This window comes from Lactuca serriola, chromosome 5, assembly GCF_051521515.1.
Source record: "Lactuca serriola cultivar US96UC23 chromosome 5, Lser_US96UC23_V15, whole genome shotgun sequence".
Classification (NCBI taxonomy): Eukaryota; Viridiplantae; Streptophyta; class Magnoliopsida; order Asterales; family Asteraceae; genus Lactuca; species Lactuca serriola.
In genome coordinates, this window is record NC_136412.1 from 8,165,577 (window position 1) to 8,179,240 (window position 13,664).

Here is a 13,664-nt window from a genome sequence, read left to right on the forward strand (position 1 = left end):
TGCTCTCTAGATCTCGAATACACCAAAATATCATCAATGAACACGATCACCGACCGATCCAGCATCGGCCTGCACACCCTGTTCATGAGATCCATGAATGTTTTTGGTGCATTGGTGAGCCCAAAAGCATCACCACGAACTCGTAATGCCCATAACGAGTTCTGAATGCCGTCTTCAGGATATCTTCATCCCGAACCCTCATCTGATGATAACTCGACCTCAAATCTATCTTGGAGAACCAAGACGCCCCCTGCAATTGATCGAACAGATCGTCGATCCTCAGCAATGGATAACGGTTCTTGACCGTCAACTTGTTCAACTCCCGGTAATCAATACACATCCGGTGTGAACCATCCTTTTTGTTGACAAAAAGGATCGGCGCTAGCTCCCCATGGCGAGCTACTCGGTCAAATAAACCCCTTCCCCAGCAACTCCTGAAGCTGCGAGGATAACTCCTGCATCTCTGGCGGCGCAGGGCGATAAGGCGCCTTGGCGATAGACGTTGCTCCCGGAACCAAATCGATACGGAACTCCACTTGCCTCTCGGGAGGCACACCCGGCAATTCCTCGGGAAAAACATTCGGGAACTCACACACTATCGGAACCTCATCAATCGAACTTGGCCTCCCATCGGCCACTCGCGTATCCATCACATAGGCTACGAACCCGCTATAGCCCTGCTGCAAACTCTGTCTCACCCTGGCAGCCGAAAAAAACGCTGATCCACATCGGGTACCCTCGCCGTACACCGTAAGTACTCCCCCACTAGGGTCTCGTATCGTCACCAACTGACGCTCGCAGTCTATAACAGCTCCAAATCGGCTCAACCAATCCATGCCCAATATAACACATATATCCCCCATCGCAATCGGGACCAGATCTATCGGGAACTCCACACCGAAGATCTCAAGCATACATCCTCGAATCACATTTGTAGCATACACCGCTCGCTCGTCAGCTATAGAAACTTGCAGAGGTCGACTCAACGCCTCTCGTCGGATACTAATGTGTTGACTAAATGCTAAAGAAACAAATGACCGACTCGCACCCGAGTCAAATAACACCAAAGCAGGTACAGAATTCACAAGAAAGGTACCTACGCATATCATCATATAAGCACAATATCTCAACTCAACAAAAATAAATAAAGAATACATACCAGCCACAATATCGGGCGCTATGCGGACCTCCTCCGCTGTCAACTGGAAAGCTATCCCACGAGCCTTCGGTGCCTTGGCCTTCACTGGCCGAACCTCGGTAACCCTAGCAGCAGGCGCAGATCCCTGTGCTGACCCCTGATGCAACTGCGGACACTCGGCCTTCCAATGGCCAGTCTGGTTGCAATGAAATCAAACCATAAATCCCTTGGGGCAATCCTTGGCGATATGCCCCTCCTTGCCACATTTGTAGCAAGCACCCGATCGACAGACCCCCTCATGTCCCTTGTCGCACTTCCCACAAGTGCGGCCCTTCTGGCCTCCATTCCTCGATTCAGTGGACTTGGTCCGCTTGCTTGTCAGTTGAGACTGAGTCGGCCGCTGATCCATCCTCTGAGACTCGGCCTCCTCCCTGGCCTGAGTCTCCAACTCAATCTCCCTCTTTCGGGCATTTGCCTGGAGCTCATCAAATGTCTGATACGTCGAGTTCGACACGAAATCCCGAATGTCTCTCCTCAGAACGCCCAAATACCGGCTCATACGTGCCTGCTCAGGGTAGAACATCGCCCTCTCATGAAACTTCCTGGTAATCACAGTGACCGAATTAGTACCCTGCTTGAGGGTCAAGAACTCTTGCACCAACCGTTCCCTCTCCACCGGGGGAACATACTCATCTCTGAACATGGTGGTGAACCTCTCCCAGGTCACCTCTGAAATCTATGCAACTGTGAAGTTTGCCGTCACGAACTTCCACCAGTCCTTCGCTCCCAAGCGAAGCTGGTTCAACGTGAACCGAACCCTCAGATGCTCCGTACATGAACACGTATAGAAGCATCCCTCAGTATCAGAAATACATCTCATCGCAGCGATCGGATCCTGCGTCCCATCAAACTCAGGTGGCTTCGTGTTGCTGAACTCCCGAAACAACAACGAGTCACCTCCCTGAGGCCTGGCAGCAGCCATAGATGCAGTAGCTGCAGCAGCAGCAGCCTCAGTCACCGCGGCGTACCACTCATCGAAATTCTCAATTAGTGTGGTCTTGATAGACCCAAACATCTCCGGAATCTCGGCCCTGATCGCCGCCGCCACCTCATCGTGGATCATCTAACGAAGCTCCTCATCACTCACACCGCTCGCCTCAGGTCTGTGGCGTGTCCCAACCATGATGTCTCTGAAATATAACATAATAATATCAAAGACTCGTTTGATCATGCTCGCACTCGATAACTCGACCCTACTCGTTCCTTAGTACCCAAAGGATTCTTACTTAGAGTGCGCACTGCTCCGGTGTCTTCGGTAGTACGGGCCCTTATACTACCGTCTACACCGCATCAGTATTCACCCTAAGTCCTCCTCCTTGGATCCCAGATCACAAGTACTCTATATCTCACTGGCATAGGCTACCCTTCGGTAGACCTCTTATCATCCCCTCACTGCTACCTACTCGCTCTCAAGCATCACATAGCAACACAATCCTTCCTAGGCTAAGGCATCACAAAATCAGGCCACTCTAGTCCTAATATGAATACCTAGACAACTCTAGCATGCATATCATATCATAACATATCTCATAACACATAATGTAAGGGTATTTTGGGAAACCATCATTCAGGCACTGGCTGATCGTACACACACTACTCCGTTCTGTCTTCCTTAAAACCTTTTACTCTTTTAGAAAAATTGTTTATTTTATGAAAACTTTCTCAAATCCTCAGTTTGAGTTCAGATTCATCCAAAGATGCACCCGAATCCCTCAAACCAAGGCTCTGATACCAACTTGTAACGACATAAATTTTCGAAACAATTTTTCACATTTTAAAAACATTCTTTCATTCATAATAGTTATAAAAATATCATTGTATCACATAACAACCCATAACATTACATCCCAAGATCATAACATGTAAAACTCCTTGTGTGTGTACTGATCATGCCGGTGCCTTCCCGCGGTCGTCACTAGTACCTGAAACACATCACACAACACTGTAAGCATAAATGCTTGGTGAGTTCCCTAAAATACCACATACCACACATACGCCTTTCCAGGCCATAACTCTATGGGATCTTCCGATCCGAGTGTCTCAGGGGACTTCCGTACCGAACTCCGGTAGACCTTCCGGTCCGTACCCTCTTGACCTTCCGGCCCATATCATCTTGACCTTCCGGTCCATACCATACATAACATACATAGCACATACATATCATATAACAAATAACACATACATCTCATAGCATACAAGACCTTCCGGTCGCACATAGGTACCCTTCCAGGTACAGTATAGTAAGAAGACTCACCTCGGTATCTCGGATAATCTCGTACTCGATCACACTGGTCTAGCCCCCGCCTAAACACATAACAATACTCTCAAATAAATAATGGCTCTCAAAGGCTAGATTAAATCCACTCTATAATTTCCACAGAAGGGTAAAAGACCATTTTACCCCTCCCTGACCCAAAAGTCCAAAGGTTAACCACAACCCTAAAAGTCAACGAAAGTCAACAGAAGGCAGTACGCGGCGCGTACCTTCTCTGTACACGAGGCGTATGCCAGCGAACCACAATCAGGGCTTCAACCCCTTACGATGCGCATACTGGGAGTTACGCCCTGCGTAAGTCCCAGTTCAGCCATTTCTTAGATTTTGGTCTTAAACAATTAAGACACTCCTTCAACTTCCAGATCTGACTCTCTTACAACCTCTTAATCCATAAAGTCGGAACCTTTAAGCCTTTGCATGGCTGTAAAGGTCCCTACACCCTCAAACCTCTTTCCTTTTCCCTCCAAAGGTCTAGATCTCATGCATGGCTCCATCTTTACGTCCAAGTTTGCATTTTTATGAACATACAACACTTATAGACCAGAAATATGATAAATCTAGGCCAATGGAGACCATTTGCTCATAAAGTCTCCATCTTGGGACCAAAAACCCTAGAAATTGGGCCAAGAAGCACATAACTCAAATAACGAGTCAAGGTTTGAGCTTTTTACCTCAGGAAGAACCTCCAACCTCTGAAAAGCTCAGATCTACTCTTTCCCACAAGCTTCTAGCCTCCAAAATGACCTCTTCTTTCCTTCCACCACCTTGAAATGACACTAGAAGCTTAGAACACCAACACACTTGCTAAAAACAAAGGGACTCTCTTTATTAGGGTTTTTCTCTCTGGAATGGAGGCTGAGGTTACAGCCATAACATTCCTTATATAGTGCTCAAGCCCCAAATTAGGGTTTACATCTGGACACATTACGCTCGGCGTAACCTGGGTACGCCCAGCGTACCCAGGCGAGTCCGCGTCCAAAATAAGCGCACGAGTACGCGCAGCGTACTCCTTAGTACGCCCAGCATACTCACAAGTCTAACACATACATAAAGGACTTAACTTGACAACTTGGGAAAGGAGAAGGGTTAAATAGCTTTACCTGAATTTCGGGATGTTACACAATGCTTCTAATCATTCTGAGAAACCCATGGCGTTCTTCATGCGCCACATACAATTCTTGCAAATCATGCAATGAAGGTTTCTGCAAATACACATCTCCAAATGTTTCAACAACACCCCTTGACAATGTATACAAACTTTCCCTTGCGGTTCTTTCGGACATTCTCATATAGTCGTCCATGGTGTCGGGTGACTCCCCCATAGCCATCAAACGAATGGTCACAACACATTTTTGTAACGTTGTAAATCCTCGTCTACCTCTAGCATCATATCTCAATTGAAAAATTCATACCTAAACATAACTTAACTACGGTTTAAAAATATATTTGTTGTAAAATTAAAGAAACATGTAGTGCATTCGTATTTATTGTATAAAAGTATAGTAAAGAAACATGTAGTACATTCATGTCCTTCCTCGTGATTTCTATTTAACATCGCACGTCTTGTTAGGAGCGGGGCTGAGTCTGGTTGTAGCAGATCGGTAGTATAATAATGATACATCATTCTGAAGAAAACATCATCATCGGAATCATCGGACGAGTCGAAAGGTTCCATAATTTTTTTTGAAGATAATTGAAATTATATAGAGATAAAGAGAGAAGTTATGTGTAAAAAATTGTATAGATAATAGGGTATTTATATAGGAAAATAGTAGTTTTAAAGTTTTTTTTATTAAATTGACCGTTTGATTTTAAAACCAAACGGTATAATGGTTGTTTCATCCGGTGGTAACAAGCATAAGTTCTAACACGACGAGTAGCAACGACTAGGGGGGGGGGGGGGGGGGGTTCCCCCCGTTAAGACGTCGTTATGGCTGTCCAGCTCAGCCCATAACGATCAATTCATGTCTCATACCGCATGCTCTAATGATATAAGTACCCCCTTCTTTTCTAATTTCACCCTCTTGATGTGACTTTTTTGTCTTTTGTTGTTTTTTTTTTCCCTATTTTATTTTTTTTTTAATTTTTAATTTTAATCTTATTATTATTATTATTATTATTATTATTATAAATTTCGGACAACATTTTAAAATTCGGATGAAATTTTAAAATTCGACCGACATAATAAAATTCGAACGACTATTTAAAACGGAACAAAAGCAAAGTTTGTCTTTATTTATCACATATATATTAATTGGTTTGGTATTACTTTTGGGTGGTGCGTTATACAAATTGAAAGCAAAATTTTTACTTTTTGTTCCATTTTATATAGTCGTTCGAATTTTATAATATCGTCTCAATTTATAATGTTGTCCGGATTTTATATGGTTAATAATAACAATAATAATAATAATAATAATAAAAAAAAAAGAAAAAACAACAAAAAAGGAAAAAGGAAAGAAAAAAAATGATGTCAAATCAAAAGTAAAAGGTTGATTATATTGATTTTAGGGGGGATAAAATTAGTTAAGAGGAATACTTATAGCACAACTCTCATTTGATTTGTGTGTCTTTTATGCAAAACATATTATCACAATCATCATTGATGGGTCTTCATCAAGCTAGTGGCTACGTCAAGCCACCCACTTCATTATAAAATCTTTAAACACCATTCCCACACATATCAGATCAGACTAATTAGTAATGAATCACTTATAATTTTAATAAGAGTAAACTGAAATTAATATCATAAAATAGCTTCTGAAAATCAAAACATGAACCAGAAGAAAGAAAATACAAACAAGAATAATAATCATAACTTCAGAACATCAGGGTCACAATCGGTGTGCAGTCCTAATATTGTCATAGCACCACCACCATCGCCACCAACATACATCCAGCACCGCTGCTTCACCCTCTCCCTTCTCGATCTCACTTTGAATCCTCTTGTACTCTCTCATATGTTTGGCAGTTTTAGATGATCATAAAACTCTTATATGACCAAATCAGCGAAAACATAAAACCTCTCTCTCTCTCTCTAGAACGTTGACTCGAATACCATTGTTGGGTTATGATGATCGGAAGAGCACAAAGCAGCGAAAACATAAAAAATAGAACTTGATCATCATGACCCATTATATATCACCACCATCGCCACCAACATACATCCAGCACCACTGCTTCACCCTCTCCCTTCTCGATCTCATTTTGAATCCTCTTGTACTCTCTCATATGTTTGGCAGTTTTAGATGATCATAAAACTCTTATATGACCAAATCAGCGAAAACATAAAACCTCTCTCTCTAGAACGTTGACTCGAATACCATTGTTGGGTTATGATGATCGGAAGAGCACAAAGCAACGAAAACATAAAAAATAGAACTTGATCATCATCACCCATTATATATCTTGTTCTAACAACCTTTTAGCAACGAAAACATAAAAAATAGAACTCGAATACCATTGTTGGGTTATAATGATCTAATGATTAATTAACAAACTAGTCTCTTTTACTTTTCTTTTGTCATCTTATACTTAAATCACACCACATTGCATTTCTTTTGTCATCTTATACTTAAATCACACCACATTGCATGTAATCCAAAAAGACATGTTAATTATGGAAAGTCATTAACGTGTGACCTTGAGTATAATTCCAACCAATAGGGTTCTTTGCTGATTTGTCAAATTCTTATGACAATTCACCTCTCTTATGTCCTTCATCAAAACCTTCAATTTTTTTAAACCAATGTTGGATCTTTGGATTAGGTGTTCCTAAAGAGAATACAGCTACTACTCACAAAATGACATTTAGCAGCACACTTCAATAACATCTTTTTTATGCCACTATAGTGACTATATTTGGCACTTAACATTTTATATTAAGGGTAAAAATTGGTTTAGCAATGGGTATTTGTAGCTCATGCATCAGGATTTGTATATTATTTGAATTTGATTGAAGATACATTCTGATTTGATGATGATAAACATTTATTTGTAAGTCCATCTAACATGGAGTTGTTATGTTAAGTTGAGTAAAAGCAAGGCCAGGAAGGCTTTAAAATATCAAAGCAACCGATATGAGATGTAAAAACGTGGAATTTAGCATAACAGCCATTACCCAGTTTGGAAGCAAAACCAAAATTTCCATTACACTTATCAGTCAAAGTCAAACAGGAAGGAGTATGGATTATTAGTTTGTTAGGACTTAGGAGTAGTAAACAAACAAATACCATCATCCAATATGAAGATTATGCAACCACTCTCTCTCTCTCTCACACACACCTTGTGTGTAAGGTGTGTGTAAGAAGTGCAAGCACAGCAACAGAAAGAAGAGCCTGTGAATACAACATCAAACAGGCAGGGTGGGGTGGGGTGGGGTGGTTTTGTTGTCATCTAAGTTGCAATTTGGTGTAACGATCTGCTGCCATTGACAATGATTGGATTGAAACAGGGAAAGATGGGCCCATCTACATCATCATCATGCATTCCATTCCATCCAAACAAGAAAAAAAAAACTCAATGAGTAGAAAATATGACCAGTTTAGCCTTCTTCCTAGGATAATTAATAGATGACAATTTGAGAATCATAATAAACAGAAACTGTAAATGACAGAATAAAAAATGAAGTATATGATTACTAAAATGTAACAAAACTTGATAAGAAGATGAGTGTATATGAACAGATTTTAAAAAAGGAATTGGTAAAAGGGTAAAAAGAACTGAAAAAGTCAAATAATATGTACATTATAAAAAGAAAGAGGGTAATTAGTACTAACCGTGCTGCAGATATGAAAGGTAGTGACATACCCAGCATACTTGGAACCTGTAGTAATACACACGACACACCAACCAACCAACAATATAAGAATCAGAAAATAAGTAAATAAATAAATTAATTAAAGCTGGTGTGGTGGTTGGGTTTGGTTTGGTGCTTACTTTTCTTTAATCCAGCAGGCTTGGCAACCAAAAGAGCATTAACAAAGGCACCCACATTTTCACATAAAGCCTCCTCGCTAAAACTCACCTGTTTCACCCAAACACTCACTATTAGTATTACCTCTTTCTTTAATATTTCTTTCACATAAAGCATCTAACTATTAGGTCATTCTTTCAAAAATATTTGTTCATGGAGTGTAGATACCTTTCCAAGACCAACATGAACAATAGCAGACTTGTCTTTCTTAAAGTTTATGTTTTTCTTTGCTTCTTTCACTGCCCTTGAAACATCAGTCGTTACAGAACCATCCTAAAAACAGCATACAGATCAGATGACACATGACATGACACAAGCAAGCAAATAGGTGTGGAGACTCACCCTTGCATTTGGTGTTAAACGGTTGAGTTTTTTGGATATCTGGCATCCCAAGTAAAGAATTAGAATAGATAGATTTAAAATTAAAATTTATTTTAGTTGATCAGATCAAGTTTCAAATTTCAATTAGTATATACCATACCTCTTTCCCTATACGTGGCATCAGTTGAGGAACCGCAATGCACTTGTCAATTTCTTTTATGTTAATGTTGCCTGAGAGAGAGAGAGAGAAATGAGAATCATAACTAATGATTTAATTCTAGTTATGAAAATCCAATCCTCTGTCAATGTAATTTCAAATTGCAGTTGAAGTGTTGATATGTAATTAATGTGTATTCTCCTTCTTTGGAAGTAGCCTATAATTATATGGGCCTTCAGTGGAGGTAACCATATGATATGATAATTGGCTAGAGTTATCAATCAATCACATTGATATTATGAGTTAATGAAGAGTGTAAGTTACCATTTTTTATTCCTTCAATAAGATCCTCACCACCCACCAAATCAGCTCCTGCAGCTCTAGCCTCATCTGCAGCTGCTCCTTCAGCAAACACAGCCACACGCAACGCCTACAAACACCAACCACATCACCTAATCAATCAATCCCAAACTCCAACAATAACATCAACATATCAACATATCAACATCAGGTCTGAATGAATGAATGAATGAATACTTAGCTACCTTTCCACTGCCATGAGGAAGAGACAATGACCCCGTAAGCTTCTGCACTTACAAACAACAACATAAAATGAGCCTGAGCCAACATATCATAATAATTTTTAAATCATATTAATATACCAACCAGGTCAGTACGCCGCAGATCAACAGCTAATTTTACATGGGCTTCCAAGGTCTCATCAAAATTGTGCTTCGCATTAGCCTGAATTACAAACAACAACTTACATCCATTCCATTCCAAATGCAATATGCAAATACTTACTCATTTCATTTATTCCTTATTTTCAACCACAAACTAAAATAAAACCCCTTTATGATTGTCATAATAATATGAAATTTAAGTTCAATTTCAGTTGTATAACTTTTAGCAATACACACCTTTACTAGCTGTACAGCCTCTTTAAGATCATGAACAACCTTTTGCCCTTTTGTGATCTGTGACTGATCCACCTTGATCAAACTAGGGAACGGGACTTTTTGTTCTTCAACCCTAAAAACTCTCCTCATTACCCCACGATTATCCGACTCGATCTTCATCCTCTCTGCCTCCATTTCCTTATTCTTCGTCTCCACTTCACCAGCATCATCCTGCATTTTATCTTCCGGCAATGGCGCCACCCTTTTAGGGTATGAAACGGAAGGTAATGAATTCAAATCCTTCACAAACCGAACATCTTCGCGGCTCCAACCTCTAGACTCCACGTTGCCCTGTGATTGCGGGTTATGCGTAGTCGCGTCGGATCGTTCATGACTCGTGGGTTCTTGGAGTACAGATGGGTCTTTGGGTTTGATGGGGTAAGAGACCGGCTGAACAGAGAAAGGTTGAGGTCTGTTCCGATTGTTTTCATCTGGCGAGGGATTTGTGTCTGGTTGTAACGACGACGAAGATGAACAGAGGGATCTGCGAAGCCCTGGAGATGAAAACTTTGTCGATGACCAACCTCTAATCGTAGCAGAGGAAAAGCAGTGGCGGCGAGCTTGAGAGAGGAGGCGTTCAAAGGCCGCCATGGGAATGGCGATGGCGATGGCGATGTTAAACTTGCAACAGGGAAGCGAAGGAAGGGTTTAAGGAGGTTGAAGACGAGGATGTTTTCTGAAATGTGAGCTAAAATTTCTTTTATACCAAACACTACATATCTGATAGTCGGTGTTCAGGGGAAAAAAATATCTTCAACTCGATTTCCAGATGAAAAGTAAAAGAAAACCCTTACCTGCAGAAGCTGGCGGAGGCGGGGCTGACGAAGCTGCCGGCGGCGGAGTTGCAGATTAGAGAGAGGCAGACGCTTGGAGATGGAGGAGAAAGGGGTTAGGCGGGAGAAGATTTGGGCGTCGATTGGAAAGAAAAGAGCTTCTGCGTTTTTTAGGGCATAGTTGTTTTTGGTGAGTTTTAATAAATATTTATTATTTAGGTTAAAATTTTTATACTAGGTCAAAATTAAAATTAAAATTAAAATCAAAAGAAAATAGAACGACCGCACCCCACTGTGTCATTGTGTGCGATCTACCTTTGGTTCATGTCGTCTTCTTCCATTTCGCCCATAGCCAACACCGGCGAGTCCCCTGCCGCCACAGTCGATGCCGGTAAGTCTGCCTCCTCACAGCAGACATCGTCATCTTCGATTGTTGTAGGTGTTCAACCCTAATGTTCTAAATTATGATTTTGGAATTGGGGATTTAGTTTTGATGTGATATGTTTTTAGAAGAACTCAAAGGCTCTAGTCAATCCAAACTCACAACCATGGCATAATAAAGCTAAAGAGGTTAAGAACTCAGAATCCACCATGTTTTAGTTAGCGTGTCAATTGAATATGTTTTCATGGTCTTGTTGAAGATCCAATTCATTATTGGTAGTGGGCTCTATGTTAGGGTATGAAGTCTTGTCCAACATGGAGCACGTAGATCACAATGGAGCACTTGGGGTTCATGGAGCATGTGACAAATAGACAATCATCTGAGAAAGAAATGGATCGTTTGACAAAGGAATGGATCAAGTGTCAAAGGAACGGATCGTACAAAATGGGGTTTGGAGCACTTAAGAGTGATATGAAGCAATAAGGGGACCTTATTGCACCATCTGTTGAAGACTTGGGCCAAGAAGGATGGTGTTGCGCCAAAGGCACTCTTTCTTGCGCCAAGATACTCCCTCTTGCACTATGGAGTATCCCTCTTGCGTCATGGGGTACTCCTTTTGCGCCATGGAGTATGTTGTTGCGCCAAGCACGGCCTTGTTGCGCCATGCATGTTATTATTGCGCCAAGATGGTGATGTTGCTCCAACCTAGATGCTCTTGTGCCACACCTGATGCCTTTTGCGCCATCCATAATCCTGTTGTGTCATGATGGCGCAAGATGGACCATCTCGGTCCTTAATGAGCCAAGTATGCTATAAAGTCCTCTATGATGCTCAAGATGGAAGAATGTTCCAGAAGATGTTGCATTGCAGAATATGATTGGTTGTCACCATTCATGAGCCAATGGGCTTAGCCCATTATGGTTTTAGGTTTGATCCCTCAAGTATAAATAGGCTCATACCACCATCATTGTAAATTGCTAGATTTCTGTGAGAGCTGAAAGTGTAACGTCCCGAAAATCATGACATAAAAAATTTTGTTTTTAGATTAATAAATTGTTAATACATTAATTTCTCATAAAACAAATGTAACCAATAGTTAGCAAAAACATCATCAAATCAGAGTAATTCACAGAATACGGAAACATGTGGTATGTGCCCTGTAATCATCCTGAGCTCTTTCATTTGAAAATTTGAGTACCTTAAACATAAACTGAAAACCATAAGCACAAAGTTTAGCGAGTTCCCCAAAATACCATACAACATATAACCACATATTATCATACAACATACATGTAGTTGCAATGGGCTCCCCCCATGGTCTTTATCTAATATGTCATGGGCTGCTCCCATGGTCTTTTCTTGGAATGTCATGGGCTTCCCGCCATGGTCTCACATCTAATTGCCACGGGCTCCCCCCGGGGTATTCAATGCAAGTATCACAGAGACAACCATCATACCACATAACACGTAATGGGTTGACATTGGTGCCTTCGACCCATGGATATAATGAGAAGACTCACCTCGCACTGCCAAATCAAACAGAAAAATATATGGCTGTTGTGTAACACCGTAAAATTTTGAAACAAAATTTTCATTTTAAAACCACATAAATCTCATCAACATATATCACAAAATCCCCAAAATGTCAAATTATCAAAAACACATGTTCATAGTTGTTTTAATAAAATCCAGGATCTTCAGAAACATAACTCCATCTCATGTGTACAATCAAGCCGACGACTTCCCGTAATCCTGAGAAGTACCTGAAACACATAACACATAACACGGTAAGCACGAAGCTTAGTGAGTCCCCAAATTACCACACACATCTCATTAGCCTCATGACTATATCTCAAATAAGACCATCCGGTCAATGTGTCTCAGTGGAACCCTCCGGTCCCACAACTCGGGTGGACCCTCTGGTCCTATCCCAACAATGCACAGGATAATACACAACATAAATCACAAGACAAAATGCATGATACCACATATCTCAGTATAAACACATAAGATCAACATATACACGGATTACTGTAACAACATAAGCCACAAAGACAACATGCACGATAACATGTATCACATTATAAGCAAATAAGACCCTCCGATCAATAATGTACCAAGACCCTCCGGTCTACAATGTACCGAGACCCTCCGGTCAATAATGTACTAAGACCCTCCGGTCAATAGTGTAAATAAGACCCTCCGGTCAATAACACGAATAAGACCCTCCGGTCACACATAAAGTTACCACTCTAGGGTCCACCCACGTCTAAATTCCCAAATGCACCCGCGTCTAAATTCCCGTTACTTTGGGGGACTCACTAAGCTTCGTGCTTACAGTTTTGGTTTATGGTTTCAGGTACTTCAGTGGATTGTGGCAAGGTGAAGGCGTGACCGTACACATTCTCGTGTTTTTGACTTATGATTTATGGGAAACTCTAATAATGTGAACGTTTTGAAAACTATGTTGAGAAAGGATCTGATTTAAAATAATGTTTTGGAATTAATGGGTTTTGCAAACACTTCTATAGAAAAAGGGTTGTTTTGAAAATTTTAAATTTTATGGATGTTACAAAAATAAAAATTTTCAATTTTTTTTACAAAAATTCATGTTTTCTAAAAAA

At 40.7% G+C, this 13,664-nt stretch overlaps 1 protein-coding gene across 3 annotated transcripts; it reads right to left on the reverse strand.

Annotated features, from left to right (window-relative positions):
• Positions 1–7,553: 7,553 nt before the first annotated feature.
• Positions 7,554–10,841, reverse strand: LOC145051930 (Ribosomal protein L1p/L10e family). Of its 3 annotated transcripts, none has more exons than XM_078999757.1 (11): positions 10,680–10,841; positions 9,847–10,561; positions 9,593–9,670; positions 9,472–9,513; positions 9,251–9,356; positions 8,930–9,000; positions 8,791–8,829; positions 8,617–8,721; positions 8,412–8,499; positions 8,252–8,298; positions 7,554–7,942 (listed from the first exon to the last, which is right to left on the reverse strand). In XM_078999757.1, the coding sequence occupies exons 2-11, from the start codon at positions 10,474–10,476 to the stop codon at positions 7,865–7,867; spliced, it is 1,284 nt and encodes a 427-aa protein (XP_078855883.1). In that variant the 5' UTR covers positions 10,477–10,561; positions 10,680–10,841; the 3' UTR covers positions 7,554–7,864. The 3 variants fall into 3 exon arrangements, with proteins under 3 accessions (XP_078855883.1, XP_078855884.1, XP_078855885.1); XM_078999758.1 differs by having other exon boundaries at positions 9,847–10,573; XM_078999759.1 differs by lacking the exon at positions 10,680–10,841 and having other exon boundaries at positions 9,847–10,673.
• Positions 10,842–13,664: the final 2,823 nt, after the last annotated feature.

Coding starts and splice junctions, on each gene's coding strand:
- LOC145051930 (XM_078999757.1), bottom strand. CDS start 10,476: ATGGCGGCCTTTGAACGCCTCCTCTCTCAAGCTCGCCGCCACTGCTTT. Junction 9,671..9,846: donor AGGCTGTACAGCTAGTAAAG/GTGTGTATTGCT, acceptor TTTGTAATTCAG/GCTAATGCGAAGCACAATTT. Junction 8,299..8,411: donor GCCTGCTGGATTAAAGAAAA/GTAAGCACCAAA, acceptor GTATTACTACAG/GTTCCAAGTATGCTGGGTAT.